Source organism: Amphiura filiformis, chromosome 13, assembly GCF_039555335.1.
Source record: "Amphiura filiformis chromosome 13, Afil_fr2py, whole genome shotgun sequence".
Taxonomy (NCBI): Eukaryota; Metazoa; Echinodermata; class Ophiuroidea; order Amphilepidida; family Amphiuridae; genus Amphiura; species Amphiura filiformis.
This window is the reverse complement of record NC_092640.1, coordinates 33,506,850-33,528,109: the sequence shown is the minus strand read 5'-3', so window position 1 is coordinate 33,528,109 and position 21,260 is coordinate 33,506,850. Positions and strand designations below refer to the sequence as shown.

The 21,260-nt window shown below is 36.1% G+C and overlaps 1 protein-coding gene across 10 annotated transcripts in view; it reads right to left on the bottom strand.

The window, feature by feature from the left end:
* Nucleotides 1–1,008: 1,008 nt before the first annotated feature.
* Nucleotides 1,009–21,260, bottom strand: part of LOC140168261 (uncharacterized) — a 71,567-nt gene continuing 51,315 nt past the window's right edge. For 5 of the 10 annotated variants that reach the window (XM_072191605.1, XM_072191606.1, XM_072191607.1 and 2 more), the window contains one exon: nucleotides 11,106–13,600. In XM_072191605.1, coding sequence (XP_072047706.1) covers nucleotides 12,244–13,305 — 1,062 coding nt within the window. In that variant the 5' untranslated portion in view covers nucleotides 13,306–13,600 and the 3' untranslated portion in view covers nucleotides 11,106–12,243. Of the gene's footprint in view, nucleotides 3,212–3,914; nucleotides 6,438–8,948; nucleotides 9,049–11,105; nucleotides 13,601–21,260 lie in introns of those variants that run through there. The other 5 variants (XR_011861175.1, XR_011861176.1, XR_011861179.1 and 2 more) reach the window with 3 other exon arrangements.

Sequence of the window (21,260 nt, the reverse complement as noted above, 5' to 3'; positions counted from 1 at the left end):
TCTTATAAGATCCGAGTTCTGACAAAAACATTTCTGACAGTATTTACACTGAGAGACTTTCTCATTAGTGTGAGTTCTGATATGTTGCACAAAGTGATTTCTGTCAACAAAAACATTTCTCACACTGATAGGGTGTCCTTTTCATCAAGCAATTGAATACATGAATACAAAACCCACCCAAGTCCATGAGAAGTGATTTTGAGAAAAAAACCTGTGTATCATTTTAATTCCTTCTACCCAGGGTGCAAACCCCCATATTTTGATGCAAACTGACTTGGCAAGATATAAAAACGTGTCCTATATAGATGGATTCTATGGACTATAGGCTACATCCCTAGGGTGGACACGTTTTGAAATCAGATGCATAGAGGGTGTTAAGGGGGGTCAAAGTTTTCCCCCCGGAAAACCATTTTTGCAGCGTAATACTTAATATAGTGCACTATAATGTGACAAAATCACCTTTTATTTGCACAAAGATTGGTAAATTGATGCTTAAAATTATGCCATACATTTGATTGGACTGGGCCATCCTGTTGGGGTGTGTGTGTGGTGGTGGGGGGGGAGCTCTGGATAATGGGTGGGGGTTATCAGATGAAGTAGAACAGCGCACATGGCATGTGTGGTATCATATTTCATTACATTTTGCAATCAATATACTGATTTAATGTGCTGTTTCACATTCTTTCCATGTTTTTGGTTAGATAACAAGTAGCTAGATCCTCTTCACGATTCACATTCTTGTTGACCCACTCCTACTTTAGAATTGACACCTTTTTCTAGTACCTCTACCTAGTAACAGAGACCGACGCCATTGACCTTACCCAACCCAGTCCTTGACCCAGCCAGCCATCATCATCAGTGGTGTGTCTGGGGCTGCTTTGGGGTTGAAGCCCCCCATTTGTTAAAAATCATGTAAACTCTGCCGTTTTATGGCGAATTTAGCCATTGAGCCCCCCCCCCCCTCCCCCGCATAACCCTGAAAGCCCCTTTGAGCCCCCCACAGGAACAGATCCTGGACATGCCGGTGATCATATATAACTAATAAATCCTGTTCATTTGAGTCTACTCTTCCAGCAATGACATCGCCCGGTGTAATAGTCTTACAGAGCTCAGGGCTCACAAATTTCTGAAGAATGATACTACTAACTTAAAGAGATTACCACCAACCGAGGATGCAGTTTGCCTTCACCTGGAGAGAGCAGTATATGTATGCATCATAGACAAAACAGCATACATCGCAAAGGGATGTGGATGGACATTAGAGGGGAGATCGTAGTTCCACAAGCAATGTGAAATCCACCATGGCCACCAAATGTGTCAAAAGGAACCAACTGCTCCTGCAGGAAAGGGTGCCAGAGAAACTGCAAGTGTTCAAAAGCATCCAGACGATGCAATATCGGTTGAATCTGCAGAGGACATCCTGCCAGTAGTCGAGCAAAGCTGCAAGAAGACATGGAACTGGCAGGAAATTGAACTGGCAGGTGAACTGGAGTCAAGTGATGAAGAAGAAAGTGGATCTGAAGAAGACATCCAATAGGATATTATTTCATTCATATTTTTATTCATCAAACAATATCATCAAATACAAAATAAAACAATATTTGTCATGATAACACAATGTAGCTAAGCTTAGTACGTTTTAAATGAGGTACAAAGTTGGCTTTGATGTTCATGTGAATGTACATTATAAATGTAGTATCATCCATATTATAGATGATTGTCATATTGGCGAAGGATTTACAGAAAATAGTTCTTATAAGAATGAACCATTCCACTGAAATAGCTGGAAGTCTTAAGGCACCTTTAGCATTTTCTAGTTTTCTAGATAGGGACAGTAATATACACGATGTATAGCCTCATTAACCATGTTAGCGTTTCAATCATCCGTTACTATATAGTGTACGCCTACATTTACACCTTAAATCAAGTGTAACTCTTTGCAGGATGATAAATTGACAAAACAAACACCACTCTCTTTGAAATTAAATTTCCTTTCATTTGACACCAAACATGATATACTTTGAATAAAAATTACTAAAATGGACCCCCCCCCCCCACATGTGACCCCCCTGTTGTAGGCCTTGTGCAGATTTTTTTACGTGTCCACCCTAGGGGTGTTTATTTGACCCCACTGAACTGTTTGACACCAATGAGGTTTTTATATCTTCCCGATGCAGGTGGACCATCCCCTGCTCCCTGGGTATTCAGTTAGATTTAATACCTGATGGTCAATATGGTAAGTTTAACGTGCAAATGAGTAGGTTAAACTGTATTAGGTATGACGTTTAGCATTTCAGGGACTTCGTGGGGTTCATTTTAAATGCTGGATTTGGGTGGTTTTTTTAATCATCAATGGAAATACCTATCCGATCGTCTACCCAGGGTAAGGTTACCCAGGGTAACATTACCCTGGATAGACAATGTAATAGGGACTTTGATATAAGAGTTACGATGTGTACACCCTAGAGCTGTTCTTATACATTTAATTCCCGTTAAATAAGGACATGTGTACAGTATGCGCAGGCCTACATCTTCAATCAAGTTTGCACATTAATAAATAAAGAACATATGTCAACTAGAACATCAATTGGCCTCCAAGTAATACCGGTATGCGGCACTCATGTGCTATAACAGAGTGGTGGGACTGGGGTCTGAGTATTATAAAAAGAACATACAATATCATCATTGATGCATGCAGCGTGACACGCCCCTTGGTTGCAATGCCGCACCGGGGTCAAAGCATTAATGTTTGGTGGTGTCTGTGTGGGAAACCCCCGACCAGCATGACCAGTTCACGAGTATGACATTATGCAGCGTTCCCAGTGTTTACACAGCACGGAACGTCCGTAGCGTGGACATGGCCGTGGTACATGTACCGTAGTCCAAGTTGGTATTTACAATTTAATATGTACAGTTTTATTAATCCATAACCATGATAACACGCTCAGAATGAAGAGTGAGAAGAGATGGGGTTTGGTCGGTGTTTGGAATGTTAGAAAGATAAAGAAACTAAAAAGATAAAGGAAGAACAAAGTAAATATTATACCAGTACCGGGTAATAGAAAGTTGAGTAATATACCTGTAACATTTTTGACAATATATATATTGAGCGCCTAAATTGCACATATCGAAATTTCCCAACATGTATATAGCATTTCAACTATGTTCATCTTTCAAGTTCACACTAAACTACTTTAAGTTGACAATATGTCTTAAGGTTGGTCTGAACCCTGGAATTATGGAAACTTTCGGGCCTCATAACTTCTAAATTGTTGGTCTAAAGTATATAAAAGTATACATATTTAGAATGGCAAAGACTTGATAAGTTCATCTGAGAGGTCAAATTTGGGCCAAAATGGCACTTTTGGCCCCAAATCCCAAAAACAATGGTTTTTGGCTCACTTTTAGTGCACCGTAACAAAAAATTCTTGAGCCAAAATTTTTTGAAACTAATTTTTAAAACTAGATCAAAATATCTGGGACCCGTTTTTCATTTTTTTGAATTTCGACTAACTTTGAGAAATTTGCGCCAAAAATGGTCAAAAATGCTGATTTTTCAAAAAATCATAAAAAGCCCGATTTTGGCACAAATTTCAAATATTTTTGGTGAAATTGGTCAAAATTCAAAAAAATGAAAAAACGAGTCCTAGATATTTTGATCTAGTTTTTAAAATTAGTTTCAAAAAATTTTGGCTCAAGAATTTTTTTGTTACGGTGCACAAAAAAAGAAGTGGGCCAAAAACGTTATTTTTGGGATTTTGGGCCAAAAGTGCCATTTTGGCCCAAATTTGACCTCACAGATGAACTTATCAAGTCTTTGCCATTCTAAATATGTATACTTTTATATACTTTAGACCAACAATATAGAAGTTATGAGGCCCGAAAGTTTCCATAATTCCAGGGTTCAGACCAACCTTAAACGGTAACCCTGGGTTGACACTGCAAAAATTATATGGTTCATAGGCGTATAATTTTCATGGATATTACACGTTGGCAAGAAGTCATACGTCATATACCCTGTCTGTATTAACATGGTTAGTAACAGCACACGGATATATATCCAGATTTTTACAAAGTAATATAGAGTCTACCCTTACCCTGGGTAGACGATCGGATGGGTATTTCCATTCGTGCATATATATATATTTTTTTTTTCTTTTTCAAAAGTCACTCTCCAGTAATGAATGTGTTACAAGTGTTTTATACATATTGGATTTCAATCAATGTGTTACAAGACTCAAATCATGGACTTTCTTTCATTTCATACATGCTATTTTTCACATGCTCAATAGACACAGAGGATGAATTTGAGTTGTTCTTTCATACATATGACAGGCCTATGTATAGCAACAATTTCCCATGCTTAACTCAATTTGGCCAAAGTATGGACTTGGGTGGGTTTTGTATTCATATACAAATACCATAACATCCTGTTGCTATTGAACTGTCTTTGCAGGCCACCAGTTTTTGACAAGATTTTTCGACAACAAACACATTTGCATCTACAGGCTTGTACATATTTAATAAAGTGTCTAGTCATGTGGGTTTTCAAATTTGTCAAGGATGAATGATTAAGTGTGCAATATGCACAAGCAAATGGTTTCAAACGTTACATTGCCAACATGTATTTACATAGTGAACTTTGGATAAACCCAACAATATTCAAAGATGTAGATCTGTGTGCACCTCAAACCCATCATGAACGTCAATTCTAGCATGTTTTGTTGTGAGTTCTCATGTGCCTATTGACATCAGTATTGCGAGCAAATCGTTTCTGACGGTGCTTGCACTGATAGGGTTTCTCATTGGTGTGAGTTCTGATGTGGCTTTTAAGGTGAGTACTCTGACTAAAACATTTCTGACAGTACTCACACTGAAAGGGTTTTTCTTTGGTATGAGTTCTGATATGGTCCACAAGGTCATTTTTTCTAGCAAAACATTTCTGACAGTACTCGCACTGAAAGGGTTTTTCTTTAGTGTGAGTTCTGATGTGGAGTACAAGGTGATTTCTGAGAGGAAAACATTTTTGATAGTACCTCAAACCCACCATGAACGTCAATTCTAGCATGTTTTGTTGTGAGTTCTCATGTGCCTGTTGACACTAGAACTGCGAGCAAAACATTTCTGACAGAGCTTGCACTGGTAGGGTTTCTCATTGGTGTGAGTTCTGATGTGGCTTTTAAGGTGAGTACTCTGACTAAAACATTTCTGACAGTACTCACACTGATAGGGTTTTTCTTTGGTATGAGTTCTGATATGGTCCACAAGGTCATTTTTTCTAGCAAAACATTTCTGACAGTACTCGCACTGAAAGGGTTTTTTCTTTAGTGTGAGTTCTGATGTGGGGTACAAGGTGACTTCTGAGAGTATAACATTTCTGACAGTACTCACACTTATAGGGTTTTTTCTTTGGTATGAGTTCTGATGTGCCTTTTAAAATTGCACTTGTAATTAAAACATTTCTGACAGTATTCACACTGAAAGGGTTTTTCTTTGGTATGAGTTCTGATATGCCTTTTAAGACCATAGTTGTAATTAAAACATTTCTGACAGTACTCACACTGAAAGTGTTTTTCTTTGGTATGAGTTCTGATATGCCTTTTAAGACCATAGTTGGAATTAAAACATTTCTGACAGTATTCACACTGAAAGAGTTTCTCTTTGGCATGAGTTCTGATATGCATTTTAAGATCAGAGTTCTGACAAAAACATTTTTGACAGTACTCGCACTGAAAGGGTTTCTCATGAGTTCTGATGTGGCTTTTAAGATGAGTCTTAAAACTAAAACATTTCTGACAGTACTCACATTGAAAGGGTTTTTCTTTGATTTGATATCTGATATGTCTTATTAGATCAGAGTTCTGACCAAAACATTTCTGATAGTATTCACACTGAAAGAATTTTTCATTATTGGGAGTTCTGATGTGTTGCACAAAGTGATTTCTGTCAACAAAACATTTCTCACACTGATAGGGTGTCCTTTTCATCAAGCAATTATTAAATTGATACCATAACATCCTGTGGCTATTGAACTGTCTTTGCAGGCCACTAGTTTTTGACAAGATTTTCCGACAACACACACATTTGCATCTACGGGCTTGTACATATTTAATAAAGTGTCTAGTCATGTGGGTTTTCAAATTTGCCAAAGACGAATGATTAAGTGTGCAATATGCACAAGTAAATGGGTTCAAACGTTTCATTGCCAACATGTATTTACATAGTGACCTTTGGATAAGCCTAACAATATTCAAAGATGTAGATCAAATGACTGTGTGCACCTCAAACCCACCATGAAAGTCAATTCTAGCATAGATGTCCTGGAGTGAAGCAGCAAGCAATAATACAAGACCACAGTCCTCACTGGCTTCTGTCTTAGTCCTGGATCGACTGTTGGTAGTTTACAACTGGAGATATATATCAGTGGATCGGTATATCTGAAATGTTAAAACAACATTAATGTTTAGTAAATCTTTTGAAACCACATATTGATTTTATACCTTAATGGGAAGGAACAAGCAGGGATCTTCTGTATAGAATATGTTACCTAACTGTTCCACTAAATGGTCACTTAGGTGCATTTGATAGTATAAATAGCTCATATTTATATATTCTAGCTGCAAGTATAGTGCTAATGTTTTTTTGCTTATATAAATTCACATAAGCGTGCCCGGTCACACATTACGCAACACACAACTAGTGTTAGTTCTGCACACCATTCTCTATCAATACACTATTTTTTTGTCTTATCTAACCTTTGCACATCAGACATACCAAATTGCATTCTGAATTCGAGGAATATCCGTGTTTTTATTTTAAGCATCCGTCTTCATGTATATAATTATAAACACTCAATCGCTACGTCAAGTGTGGACTGTGTGCAATCTGTGCTGGACTAACATACAATCACAATATACACTGTACTAGCTAGCTGGTACATCAGTGACAGCGACATTGCAAACAAATGTGACGTGTCATGTCAAAAGGAGACATTTTTGGGCAGGTTATCAATTTTGAGGTTTTTATATATCTTAAATATAGAGATATATTGCTCCACATCGCCATTTTCCCCAATGAAATCGGACATTCCTAAGCAAAGATATTGAGTTCGTATGTTATGGTATTATAAAATGGGAAATTGAGATATCGGCCTTTCAAAATATTATTGACAATGTTGAGAGTAGGAATTAACTTGAAAATGTCTAAAAAAAAAAGATGCCAGTTATATTCTGGTCTGAAATTATCAGACAATATTTTTAACAATAATAACATCACAAATTCGCAACAAACCCAAATTGTAAAAAAATCACCCCGGACAGATTTTTGGCTCTTTCTCCATTTACGATCCTGCCCAAAAGTGTCTCCTTTTGACATGACACGTCACAAATGTGGGTGTTCATGCAAAGATCAGTCAGGTCAGCATTAGTACGCTGTCGGAACTTGTCCATCATTCATGTTGTAGTAGAACTATTATAGGTTAATGAACGAGTATAACTTGTTGGGAGAGAAATTAGACAAAACAATGCACGCTCGCTGATGTTGATGCGTCTTAATGCACGAGCCTCGAAGCATTAGCATTAGATGCATCAACATCAGCGCAAGTGCATTATTTTGTCTAATTTATCGAGCAACTAGTCATACGCGTTTCATTAACCTATTTCATACACGAGAAGAAAAAAAACATGTGATTTTTGCTGTTTTTATAACAAAATTATAACTTAAAATATTGGAAAATAGAACCAAATAAAAATTAATGCATCAACCCGCCAGAAAATGAATCAAGCCTACCCGACGCTTAACGCAGCACTGAAAGCACTCTTGGCGTAGCACGTGGAGTGCACATACACAATCAATGCATGGTTTGGATTTTTCTAACGCTTGCTCTAATTGGTTCTTGCAATCTAAGAGTGTATGAATGACTTACAAATGTGTGCGTATGTGCAAAGGTCAGTTGGGTTAATTATCATATGACAGCAGCCAATCAGCAATTATTTTAGTATAATTTTGTTAGGACATGGTTGTAGCATGAGGAGTATGCCAAATTTGTTAAAAGAAATTTGCATTTTGGTTTTAAAGTGTTGTTGAGATTGCTTTAGGCTTCTAATTTCAACTCAAGTTTGGAGCAACAGATTTCTTAGCATAATGCCCTTTAAGATAACAGTTATGGCTAAACATTTCTGACAGTACTCACACTTACAGTGTTTCGCTTTGCTATGATTACAGTTATGGCTAAAGCATTTCTGACAGTATTCACACTTATAGGGGTCTCTTTGGTATGAGTTATGTTATGCCTTTTAAAAGATTACACTTATGGCTAAAACAATTCTGACAGTACTCACACTTACAGGGTTCTCTTTGGTAGGAGTTATGTTATGCCCTTTAAAAGATAACACTTATGGCTAAAACAATTCTGACAGTACTCACACTTCCAGGGTTCTCTTTGGTATGAGTTATGTTATGCCCTTTAAAAGATTACACTTATGGCTAAAACAATTCTGACAGTACTCACACTTACAGGGTTCTCTTTGGTAGGAGTTATGTTATGCCCTTTAAAAGATAACACTTATGGCTAAAACAATTCTGACAGTACTCACACTTACAGGGTTCTCTTTGGTATGAGTTATGTTATGCCCTTTAAAAGATTACAGTTATGGCTAAAACAATTCTGACCGTACTCTCACTTACAGGGTTTTACTTTGGTATGAGTTCTGATATGCCTTTTACGATCAAAGTTATGACTAAAACATTTCTGACAGAACTCACACTCAAAGGATTTCTCTTCGGTGTGAGTTCTGATGCGACCCATGCACTTCTGATGGCAAAACATTTATGTACAAGAAATGGTTTCAAGCGTTTCATTGCCAACATGTATTTACATAGTGAACTTTAGATTAACCCAACAATATTCAAAGATGTAGATCAAGTGATTGCATGCACCTCAAACCCACCATGAAAGTCAACTCTAGCAGAGATGTCCTGGAGTAAAGCAACAAGCAATACAAGACCACAGCTGTCCTCAGTGGCTTCTGTCTCAGTGGATCAATATATCTGAAATGTTAGAACAACAATAATAAATAAATAATAAATGTTTATACTTTTCAAACCACATATTTTCTTCTGTACAGAATATGTTACCTTACTGTTTCACTAAATGATCACTTAGGGACCGTTCACAAACACTTGTAAGGGGGGCCTGATGCAAAAAAATTTTATCGCGACAATTTTTCGGGGCCCCCTTTTGAAAGATCTCAAAATTTCAAGGCCCCTTTTAGACATGAAAATTATGGGTCAACCCCATAGAAAAGCATATAAACTCAATTTTCCCAGGAAAATTTGTGGTCATTTTTTTCAGGGCCCCGCCTTACGATGGTCAAAAATTTTCAGGGGCCCCCTTTTTGCATCAGCCCCCCCTACAAGTGTTTGTGAACGGTCCCTTAATAGGTGCATTTGTGAATAGTTCATATTTATATATTACATCTGTAAGAAGTGTTAATAATGGCAATCTCTGTTTTAATTTCACATTGACAAGGGAGTATCATCCATCACATTCAAAAAGCACACATATATAAGCATTGAATTGAAAATGCACCCCTACACAAGTAATACATGTATGGCAATTTAATTTCTATATCCTAATCAAGCATTGTCATTATCTGGTGTGGTGCAAAAATTATAAATTATTTTGACTCTTAACTCTGCATTATATACAACTGGCAAAGTACTGAACTCAAAAGGTCAAAAAGTTCACCTGATTTTGATACAAGGATTACTTCTGAGATTTGATCATAACTGCCAATTGATGGATTGATGACAGATTACAAGGATTACTTCTGAGATTTGATCATAACTGCCAATACATGTATTGATGGCAGATTACAAGGATTACTTCTGAGATTTGATAACTGCCAATACATGGATTGATGACAGATTACAAGGATTACTTCTGAGATTTGATCATAACTGCCAATATATGGATTGATGACAGATTACAAGGATTACTTCTGAGATTTGATCATAACTGCCAATACATGGATTGATGACAGATTACAAGGATTACTTCTGAGATTTGATCATAACTGCCAATACATGGATTGATGACAGATTGAAAGGATTACTTCTGAGATTTGATCATAACTGCCAATACATGTATTGATGTCAGATTACAAGGATTACTTCTGAGATTTGATCATAACTGCCAATACATGGATTGATGACAGATTACAAGGATTACTTCTGAGATTTGATCATAACTGCCAATACATGTATTGATGACAGATTACAAGGATTACTTCTGAGATTTGATTATAACTGCCAATACATGGATTGATGACAGATTACAAGGATTACTTCTGAGATTTGATTATAACTGCCAATACATGGATTGATGACAGATTACAAGGATTACTTCTGAGATTCGATCATAACTGCCAATACATGTATTGATGACAGATTACAAGGATTACTTCTGAGATTTGATCATAACTGCCAATACATGTATTGATGACAGATTACAAGGATTACTTCTGAGATTTGATCATAACTGCCAATACATGGATTGATGACAGATTACAAGGAATACTTCTGAGATTTGATCATAACTGCCAATACATGGATTAATGACAGATTATAAGGATTACTTCTGAGATTTGATCATAACTGCCAATACATGTATTGATGACAGATTATAAGGATTACTTCTGAGATTTGATCATAACTGCCAATACATGGATTGATGTCAGATTACAAGGATTACTTTTGAGATTTGATTATAACTGCCAATACATGTATTGATGACAGATTACAAGGATTACTTCTGAGATTTGATTATAACTGCCAATACATGTATTGATGGCAGATTACAAGGATTACTTCTGCATGAGATTTGATCATACCTGCCAATACATGTATTGATGACAGGTTACAAAGATTACTTCACTTGGGGTTTGTGTACAGTGACAAGCGGTTGGGTTAGGTGGAGAGTCTACCTGAGATGGGACATTAATTAGGCACAAGAGTGTATGGAAACTCACATTAAATAATTAGCCATTCAAAGGTACATTTTAAGTTTGTACTTTTATTACATCAAATAAATCTGAACTACAGTTTTTCTTTCATCAATTTCAGTATAACTTTCCTTGCAAACACATTTCTGATACTAGAAATAAATCACACTAACATAAAATGCCAATTTTTTAAGAATCTGTAAAATGTATGCTCATGATTTCAAGCATGTACCATCTGTGCTGGGCTAACCTACAATTGGGATACACCATGTGGTAGTACGGTGACATACAAACGAGGGTGTATGTGAAAGCGTCAATCAGGTTAGCCACTGCACATTGTCGGCAGATCATAATGTAGTGGTACTGTGTCATACAAAAATATGTAAAGGTCACTTGGCTTAATTATTTTTAGTGACCGATTTTGTTCTCGATTTGCATGAACAAAAATAAAACTAGATCTAGCTATAGATCTGAACCTAGACATAGCCGTTAAGCAGATATGACCCCCTTATTGACCTTTGACGAAATGACCCCTAAACTTTGACCTTCATGGTCATACTGTTAACATGATTAGAATGTCACAAGGATCATTCCTTTCCAATTTGAGCTCGATTGGACCAATTTTAAAAATTTGACCTTTGACCCTAAACTTTGTGGTTTTTAATATATTTAAGATATCATAAGGGTCATTTCCGTGCAAGTAGCATCAGCGTATTTATGTTACATGTAGCAGATATGAATTTTTGAAGATTTTTTTACTTTAACCGGAAATGACTCCTTAATGACCTTTGACCCCAATTCTGAAAACACCCTATAGACACTGGATATAGCCGATGCATATGTACAAGTGACATCGTACTATGTAAATTGTGGCAGAAGAAGCATGTTGAAGATATTTGGTTTTATACCAGAAATGACTCCTTAATGTCCTTTGACCCCAAATCTGTGAACACCCTATAGACACTGGATATAGCTGATGCATATGTGCAAGTGACGTCATTGTAAGAAGTAACATGTCAGAGAAGAAGCATTTTTAGCTGAAATCACATTTTGGCCTATTTGACTCCTCTGTGACCTTTGATCCCTTAAGTGTCATGTAACATGTATGGTCATGGTTAATGATGGTTGATCAAGTTAGGTCAAAATCGGTCAAAGCATATCTGAGCTAGAGCAAAAAATGTGTATTTGTTGCCAGAAGAAGAAGAAAGAAAGAAAGAAAGAACGGAGTGGATTTCAAGACCTACTCGCACTGAAAGGTTTTCTCTTTAGTGTGAGTTCTGATATGCCTTTTAAGTGCAAAGTTATGACTAAAACATTTCTGACAGTATTCACACTGAAAGGGTTTCTCTTTGGCGTGAGTTCTCATATGCTTTTTAAGATAATCGTACTGATTAAAACATTTCTGACAGTATTGACACTGAAAGGGTTTCTCTTTGGTATGAGTTCTGATATGGTTCACAAGGACATTTTTTCTAGCAAAACATTTCTGACAGTACTCACACTGAAATGGTTTCTCATCTGTGTGAGTTCTGATGTGGGTTTTAAGATTAGTCTTCTGACTAAAACATTTCTGACAGTACTCACAATGAAAGAGTTTTTCTTTGGTATGAGTTCTGATATGGTTCACAAGGACATCTTTTCTAGCAAAACATTTCTGACAGAACTCACACTGAAAGGGTTTTTCTTTAGTGTGAGTTCTGACGTGACTTTTAAGATCACAGTTGTAATTAAAACATTTCTGACAGTATTCACACTGAAAGGGTTTCTCTTTGGTATGAGTTCTGATATGCCTTTCAAGATCAGAGTTCTGACCAAAACATTTCTGACAGTATTCACACTGAAAGAATTTCTCATCGGTGTGAGTTCTGATGTGGCTTTTAAGACTGCCGTTCCGACTAAAACATTTCGGACAGTACTCGCATTGAAAGGGTTTTTGTTTAGTGTGAATTCTGATGTGTCTTTTAAGATCACAGATGTAATTAAAACATTTCTGACAGTATTCACACTGAAAGGGTTTCTCTTTGGCATGAGTTCTGATATGTCTTTTAAGATCAGCGTTCTGACCAAAACATTTCTGACAGTATTTACACTGAAAATGAGAAAATTTCTCATTAGTGTGAGTTCTGATGTGTTGCACAAAGGGATTTCTGTCAACAAAACATTTCTCACAGTACTCACACTGATAGGGTGTCCTTTTCTTCAAGCAATTATTAAATTGATAACATAACATCCTGTGGCTATTGAACTGTCTTTGCAGCTCGCCAGTTTTGACAAGATTTTCTGACACAACACACATTTGCATCTATGGGCTCGTACATATTTAATAAGATGTCTGTTCACATGGGTTTTCAAATTTGCCAAAGATGAATGATTGAGTGTGCAATATGCACAAGTAAATGGTTTCAAACATTTCATTGCCAACATGTATTTACATAGATAACTTTGAACCCAACAATAGTCAAAGATGTAGATTAAGTGACTGTGAGCACTAAAAAACCCACCATGAAAGTCAACTCTAGCAGAGATGTCCTGGAGTGAAGCAGCAAGCAATACAAGACCAACAATCCTCACTGGTTTTTATCTCAGTGGATCAAAATCTGAAATGTTAAAACAACATTAAAAAATTTGATAAATTTTCAAATAACATTGATTTTATGGGTAGAGATAGGCACAGATGTTCTGAACAAAATTTGTTGCCTAACTGATCTACCAAATGATCACTTGACTTTACACGTGCATTTGATAATACAAATAGCCCATATTTAAAGCTGAAAGTAGTGCTAATGGCAGTCTATTTAAACCAATTATGTTTTTAACTTGTTTGTCCTCATTTGGGCCTGTTTGACATTGATATGAGGGTATTAATCGTGAACATGAAAATTGACCTGAAAATAAGATAACAAGTAGACATGGCAATTTTCATTTCTAAAATAAGCATGGGCAAAATCTCTTTTAAATTTTCTTGAATCTAAACTCTGTATTATACACAACTGAAAAAGCACTTAAACTCAAAAGGTCAAGTCCACCTGATTTTGGGCAACTTCTTTCTCAAAAGACCCAAAATGTAAAAGATGTTTAGCGACGTACCCTGGTTCTCAAATTTGCTTGTTTGAGAAACACTATTCATGCTATGTACATACGTACAGTCCTTTGATCTTGAAAATGACTCTTTGTACATTGATCTTTGTTCACGGATACCCACTGGTCAATGACCAATGCCCCCAGTTTGGCACAAGAATATACAATGGGATACAAGAATACATTATACTACGAGTTGTTGCAATTCATTATTAAAGCATGGTTTATATCAGGTGAACTTAATACGTTCAATTCATATGATGGAGTACTTAGGCAAAACTGATTGGACCTTTAAAAGGACTCTCCAGCAATCATAACTTTATGCCTTATATGTTAAGAAAATAGTTTTCAAGCACGAATCACATGGTTTTATTGAAAACAAACTCATACTGACCATAAGAACTAATAAAAACAGTCGGCTCTCAACACACAGTATTCAAAAATTCCTGCGCCGAAATTGTCTAAGTGCAATGACATCATGGTTATATGTGCTAAATTGTGATCAGTTTTCATTGTATTACTGAGATGTCATTGCACTCGACAATTTTCGGCGCCTGGGAAACTACTGAGTTTGTTTTAAATAAAACCATGTGATTCGTGCTTGATAAAATGTTGTGCTTGCCAGAGACATCCTTTAAATTAACTGGATCTGCATTATGAGCTTACATTAGAGTGGATATAAAGTTATGGCAATCTAATTTCAGCAAACATTTCGTCGACGGGTCCTTAAAGAACTTTGGCAAAATTACCCTCGATTAGAGAAAAGCGAGGGTAATTAATTTTGTTTCACTGGTTTCATTTTCTGATATTGGATTTCATAATTTGATCTGATATTCCTCGACACCTGCTGATGTTTGACCTTTTGCATGTCAACACATTCCTGGTGCTCTGGAGGTCAGCTGGGCAGGGTAGTGAGTTTCAGGGCTGGAATTGCCAGAGGGCATATAGTATGGTGACCCACGTGAAGTCCAGCTGGTTATGATGACAGATTGACCACTGTGTTTTTAAGACTAACTTTCATGCTCATGGCAATTGCCATGGCAACTGGCTGTCAAAGCTGAAAACATTTGAAGAAAGCATGGATTCAAAAGTTTTAAGGATATGTACATGAAATGAAAAGCTTGATCATGAAAAGGGTCAGAAGATTACGAAGATATCCCTGTGAACAATGGAGTGCAAACACGATCTCATAAGGGCTGATTTTACTCAACAATATTCTTCCCAGAGGGAAGTCTACCCATTCTCCCATAGCTAGAGCCGTCTGCATTTCTGGAAAAAACATAAAAAGTTACAGTTTTTGGCATTACCCCATGAGTCAAATTAGTCTCCTGGTCAATGGCACAGTTCATAAACCTGTATCAAATGACAATACGTGCTGGATTTCAGACTGGGCCACATGGACCCAGGTCCCAAATTACCCTGCACATCTTCCTTTTAAGCCCAAAAAACACAATTTTTTTTTGGCCCAAAATAGTGTAATATGCTAAAATGTTGCAAGCTTCGCCCGGGAAGCTTCACATGCACTGGCTCTTTATATAGCAAAATTCACCTTCATTTTGAGCTCAATTAGTCTAAAATTGCCAAGCTGCTGCGCGCCTTAGCGTGGGGTAGACAATCAACCTGAGACGGCTCTTTGGGTACAGGAGTGTACGGAAACTCACTTTAAATAATTAGCCATTCAAATTTAAAGTTCAAGTTCAAACTTTTATTTCAACAAATGAATTTTGAAATACAAATTTTCTTTAAATTTCAAGTGTAAATAACATTTCTAGAGTAAAGATATCTGAAACCAGTACTAATAAATCACTCTCAAATAAAAATCATCCATCCTCATATATTACACAACAATTTGATATGCTAATGAGCGAAATCACGGCATGTTTAAAAGGGCATTTCGTGATCCACAGCCTCATCCCCCACTTTTCTCAAAAAAAGTTGAGATTTTTATACCACTGGATACCTCTACCTACATGTTTATACAAGATGTTTCTTGCAGATTAATTAATTTTGCAAGAATATTGTCAAATTTGAATTACGTTCAGGTATAACAGAACGAAATTACAACACATTGTCTATGGAGCAGTGTAATACACATAATCATGCATAACTCACAAGTGCAATATCGGAATCAACTGAAATTTTGGAACTAAGCTTTTTTTGTGGATATCTACTGAAAAATGACATTAAAAGAGGATGCTAGGATCACGAAATACTCCTTTAAGGGTTGGGGTATGAACCTTTGGACACTGAGTATTTAAATTGTGGGACATTAGAGCACATCATACATATCGAATTGCATTCTGAATACGAAGAATGTCCTTCTGATATCAAATAATTTTCATTTTTTGAAATTCGCAATGTAATACACATTTTATGGCAAAAGATTAAAAATTTATATTTTTGATATTTAATAGTACTCTAAGTATACTTTATAAATCCGATAATATTTAAAAGTGTATGTAGGTGGGATGAAAAGCCAACGATCAATTGAAAATTTGACCTTTCCTATTGAAGATATGGATTTTGTTCCTCAAAACACCAAAAAAAATAGGTCTTTTGGGAAAAAAATCCATATCTGCAATATAAAAGGTCAAAATTTCAACTGATCGTTGGCTTTTCCTCCTAACTACATACATTTTAAGAATAATACCATTAGATTTATAAAATTTACTTCGAGGACTGTTATATATCAAAAATGTGAAAAATATCAAATTTTAATAATTTGTCATAAAATTTGTATTTATATTGTGAATTTCAAAAAATTATAAGTATTTATATTGTGAATTTCAAAAAATTAAAATTATTTGATATCAGAAAGACATTCTTTGTATTCAGAATGCTATTCGATATGTCTGATGTGCTCTCATGTCCCACAAAAAATACTGTCAAAACGCTCATTCCAGATCCCTTAATTTTTTACCCCTGTATATGGGGTCATTTTGAAGGTCAGTCTCAAAATAATGCTTGCTCAACGCCTTTTTTGGAGTCAGCATGGCGAAATTAGTCAAGATACCCTGGTTATCAACTTAACTAACAAATGCACGATCTGGTCCATGAGGGCCAAAGTCGGCAAATTTGAAGCTGAGATAAAGGTAAAAATATGGACTAAAAAAAAAAAAAATACATAAGAAAATAGACATCAAAAGCTTTATAACTTTAGAACCAAGTATTTGGTGTTTTCAGTAAATGATTGTCTATTGTTTGAATAAGGGTGGTGCAATAATTATGTGTACCCCGGGGTGATTTATAGGGGGGCAAAGATTTTTGGCAGGCCAAAAGGAGGGCAAGCATTTTTGGCAGGTCGAAAGGGGGGTCAAGCAATTTTGGCAGGTCGAAAGGGGGGCAAGCAATTTTTGGCACAGATATTTTGGGCACCGCTTCTATATTACGCCCTAAAAGGCATAGGAAAACGTTACGAACACGTTCAAATATGCGAAATTTCCTGCTCGCTGCGCTCGCATTATATGTTAGGACAATTTAAGGTTTTAAATTTGGGTTCCCCAAAATCTTGCATGTGTAAGGGGGGGCAAAGATTTTTGGCACGCCAAAAGGGGGGCAAAGGTTTTTGGCACGTCGAAAGGGGGGCAAAGGTTTTTGGCAGCCAAAGGGGGACAAGCGATTTTGGCAGACCATTTTGAGAATTCACCCCGGGTACACATAATTATTGCACCACCCCTAACGTAATAATACAGTAACTCAATTTTCAAAAATGCCTCCTTTGCCCCCCCCCCCATCGGACCAGATTTCGACTTTTATGAAAGCTGAATTTTTGACAGTTTGTTTAGTCTACATTATTGCATTATTTGTGGTTTACACCACAAAAGTGTTTGATTATGTCTAACACTTTGATGGTGTAGACAGGCCAATCAAATTAAGAAAAACAAGGGGTTTACCTACCACTAATTGCAACAGAATCCATTTAATCAACATTCATTTCAGAAAAGTATATTTAATAACACATCAAAAGTTCCTTAAAATCCCCATAGTGGAACAGTGCCTAATTTGCATAATTCAAAATGGCCGCTTATGCAGGGGTGAAATTTCAAAGTTGGTCCAATCTTATTAACAACCATACAAATGTATTGCTCTCCTCATAAGGATTTAAAAAAAACTATAGTTTGACCTGTCTCCGACATACGTGACATGTCATGTCAAAATCAGACACTTTTGGGCAGGTTATAAATTTTTAGGTTTTTACATACAGGGTGAGTCAAAAAAAGTGCAATAGAGCAAAGAATCGATATTTATGCAAGAACCAAGTCAAACATTCCCATTATTGAAAAAGTTTATAAATGCCACACTCAAAAGTCACCTACTGTGAAAATATGAAGTGAATCGCGACTACCGCCCTTTTGCTGCGATACCCAATTTCGTTATTTGTCCACGAGATACCATGTACACTGTATTTTGAATGAGAGCACACAATGCAGGGTAAAGGCATTAGCTCTGAAACTGACATCAACCTTAAAAAGTTGATTTTTGCGTTATTTAAATTTTTTTCCTGTTCAAACAAACTTTCTAACATTAATTTAAGCCTTTCATACCTCACTCGACTCCAACTCCAGTTTTTTAATCCCAATATGTCCAACTTACTGGATATTTTGTAATTCACTCCACTTCAATATGCGCGCATTTTATTTTGACATTTGAAAAAACCCGCCTACAAATTTGTATGTTTTTGATTGAGAATAAACATCTTTAAAGTAAAGGTAAAATGAAAATAACAACAAATAATGTTTCTTTTCCTTAAAAAAGACCAAGGGCAATAGCAATTTGGGTGCTCCATTTAATTTCAATGCCAATGAGGTTAAGAAAATGGCAGTTGTTTCAAATCTACCTTACACAGAGTGCGCTGACATTCAAATTGGGTATCGCTATAAAATGTGTCATAAAAACAAAACGGTAAATGCTAATTCCTTTATTTCTTCACACAAGGTTGCTGATGAATATATCATATATCAAATGTTTTCAAACCTAAAAGGTTCAACTCGGTTCTTTAATAAAAATGGATTCTTTTCTCTTTGCACTTTTTTTGACTCACCCTGTATATCTTAAATATAGAGATATTTTGCTCCATAACGCCATTTCCCCCAATGAAATCGGACATTCCTAAGCGAAGCTATAATGAGTTCGTAAGTTGGTATTATAAAATTGGAAATTGAGATATCGGCCTTTAAAATATTATTTACAATGTTGAAAGTAGCCTTGTTGAGAATTACCTTGAAAAATGTCTCAAAAAATACAAGATGCCAGTTATATTCCGGTCTGAAACTATCAGACAATAATTATTTTTAACAATAATAACATCAGAAATTTGCAACAAACCCAAATTGTGAAAAAATCACCCGGCAGATTTTTGGCTATTTCTCCATTTACGATCCTGCCCAAAAGTGTCTGCATTTGACATGACACGTCACATATAGTTATAATCAAAAATTGTTGGTGCCCACAGGCATGAAATATGCTCCAATTTTAATCCAACTGGTCTCAAATTGTTCCTTTGGCAAACAAAAAATCAAAATGGTAAAAGTTGCATTGTTTTGGATGTTTTGTTACAATGGTAACATCACAAAATAGGTCAAGGTCAACACAGCTCAATGGAATTTGATCTTTGCCATGCTACCAAGGCAACAAACCACCTGAGATATGGCAAACTATTCGTTTTAGTTTTGCAAGTGGAACATGAAAACATTTTTATCCAAATCGGAATCTTTCACTTTTTGTACCCTTGTAGAGTTTAAATTTTGACATTTGACATTTTCCCCCTATAACACAAGAAATGTACATTGGAGATAGGTCAAACTATACTTTTTCTGAATCCTTATGACGAGAGATATACAATGGTATGGTTTTTAGCAAGATTTGACGAAATTTGAAATTTAACCCCTTTAAATAAGTGGCCATTTTGGATTTATGCAAATAAGGCACTGTTCCACTGCTTTGACTGTTCCTCTGCAGTGATGGGTGATTTTTTTTCAATTTGATTGGCCTAAGACCCTTTTAAATCCAGGAGCTTTTGTATTCTATTTTAGGGATCTTATTTGTAACACAAAAATGACATAAAGGTCCCCAACTTTTTATCCCCATCAAATTTGAGATTTAGTATATGAAGAGCTTTGTTTCAAAACCCCTTACATCCACTTGCCCATTTTTGAGAACACGTTCAAAAAATCACTGATATGTGGGGTTTGCAACAAAAAGAAGTTTTGGCGGATGCTTGGGTAGGATGAGCATCCTGCCAAAAACTGCTTTTGTTGAAAAACACCTTATATCAGTGATTATTTTAGTGATTTTTTGATGTGTTCTCAAAATTGGGCAAGTGGATGTTAGGGGTTTTGAAACAAAGCTCTTCATATGAAGAAACAAGTGGGCAGCAGAAAGCACTAAGTTTTTGCTGAACCATGAAATGGTATCAGCCTATATGAGTGTATGTTACTTATTTACTTACTTACTTACTTACTTACCAACCATTTGGTCTAAAATGGACATATCTTTAATTCCCACGAAGGTATGAACCCCCAAGTGGTGTCAAATGAAAGAGTAAGAAGTAAAGAATATGATAAAAATATTTCCTAACGTCAGAGGTCATCCAAGGGGTCACAGGGGTCAAAAAAGGTCATTTTAACCAAAAATGCTCCAATTAAGCTGAAATTTATATGCAATGATCCTTATGACATTCTAAACATGTTTAAAATATTTTAAAATTCATTTAAAGGCCCATTCAGTGATTTGCTCATCCGGACGATCGTAAAAATCATCAAAATTCAGATTTTGGTACCTTTGTAATTGGCATAGATGTGCTAACATAGCCTGCTAGTGGTTCGGTCGAAAGCCGTGTATTTTAGACAAAATAAAGCATTTGCATGATTCTGGACTTTTGATACTGACAGTACAAAAAGTCTGACTCGAGATCGAAAAGAAGCTCACTCTCCGCGTACCAACGCGCGTTGCGTATTGTTTCTACTACTTATTACATCAGTAGCTACTATTTTAAACAAAATACAAAATTTTAACTGTTTTTCATATTTGAATTGACCGTTAGTTTGCCTCGGTGATCTTTAATTGCTTATTTTGTTTTCTACTACAAAATTGTAGCTTAAAAGCCGCCTGTTTTAAATCAATTTAGACTCTACTTCCCCGTGTTAGAAACACTGGACTAGGAAGTTTTTCCAGTCGATT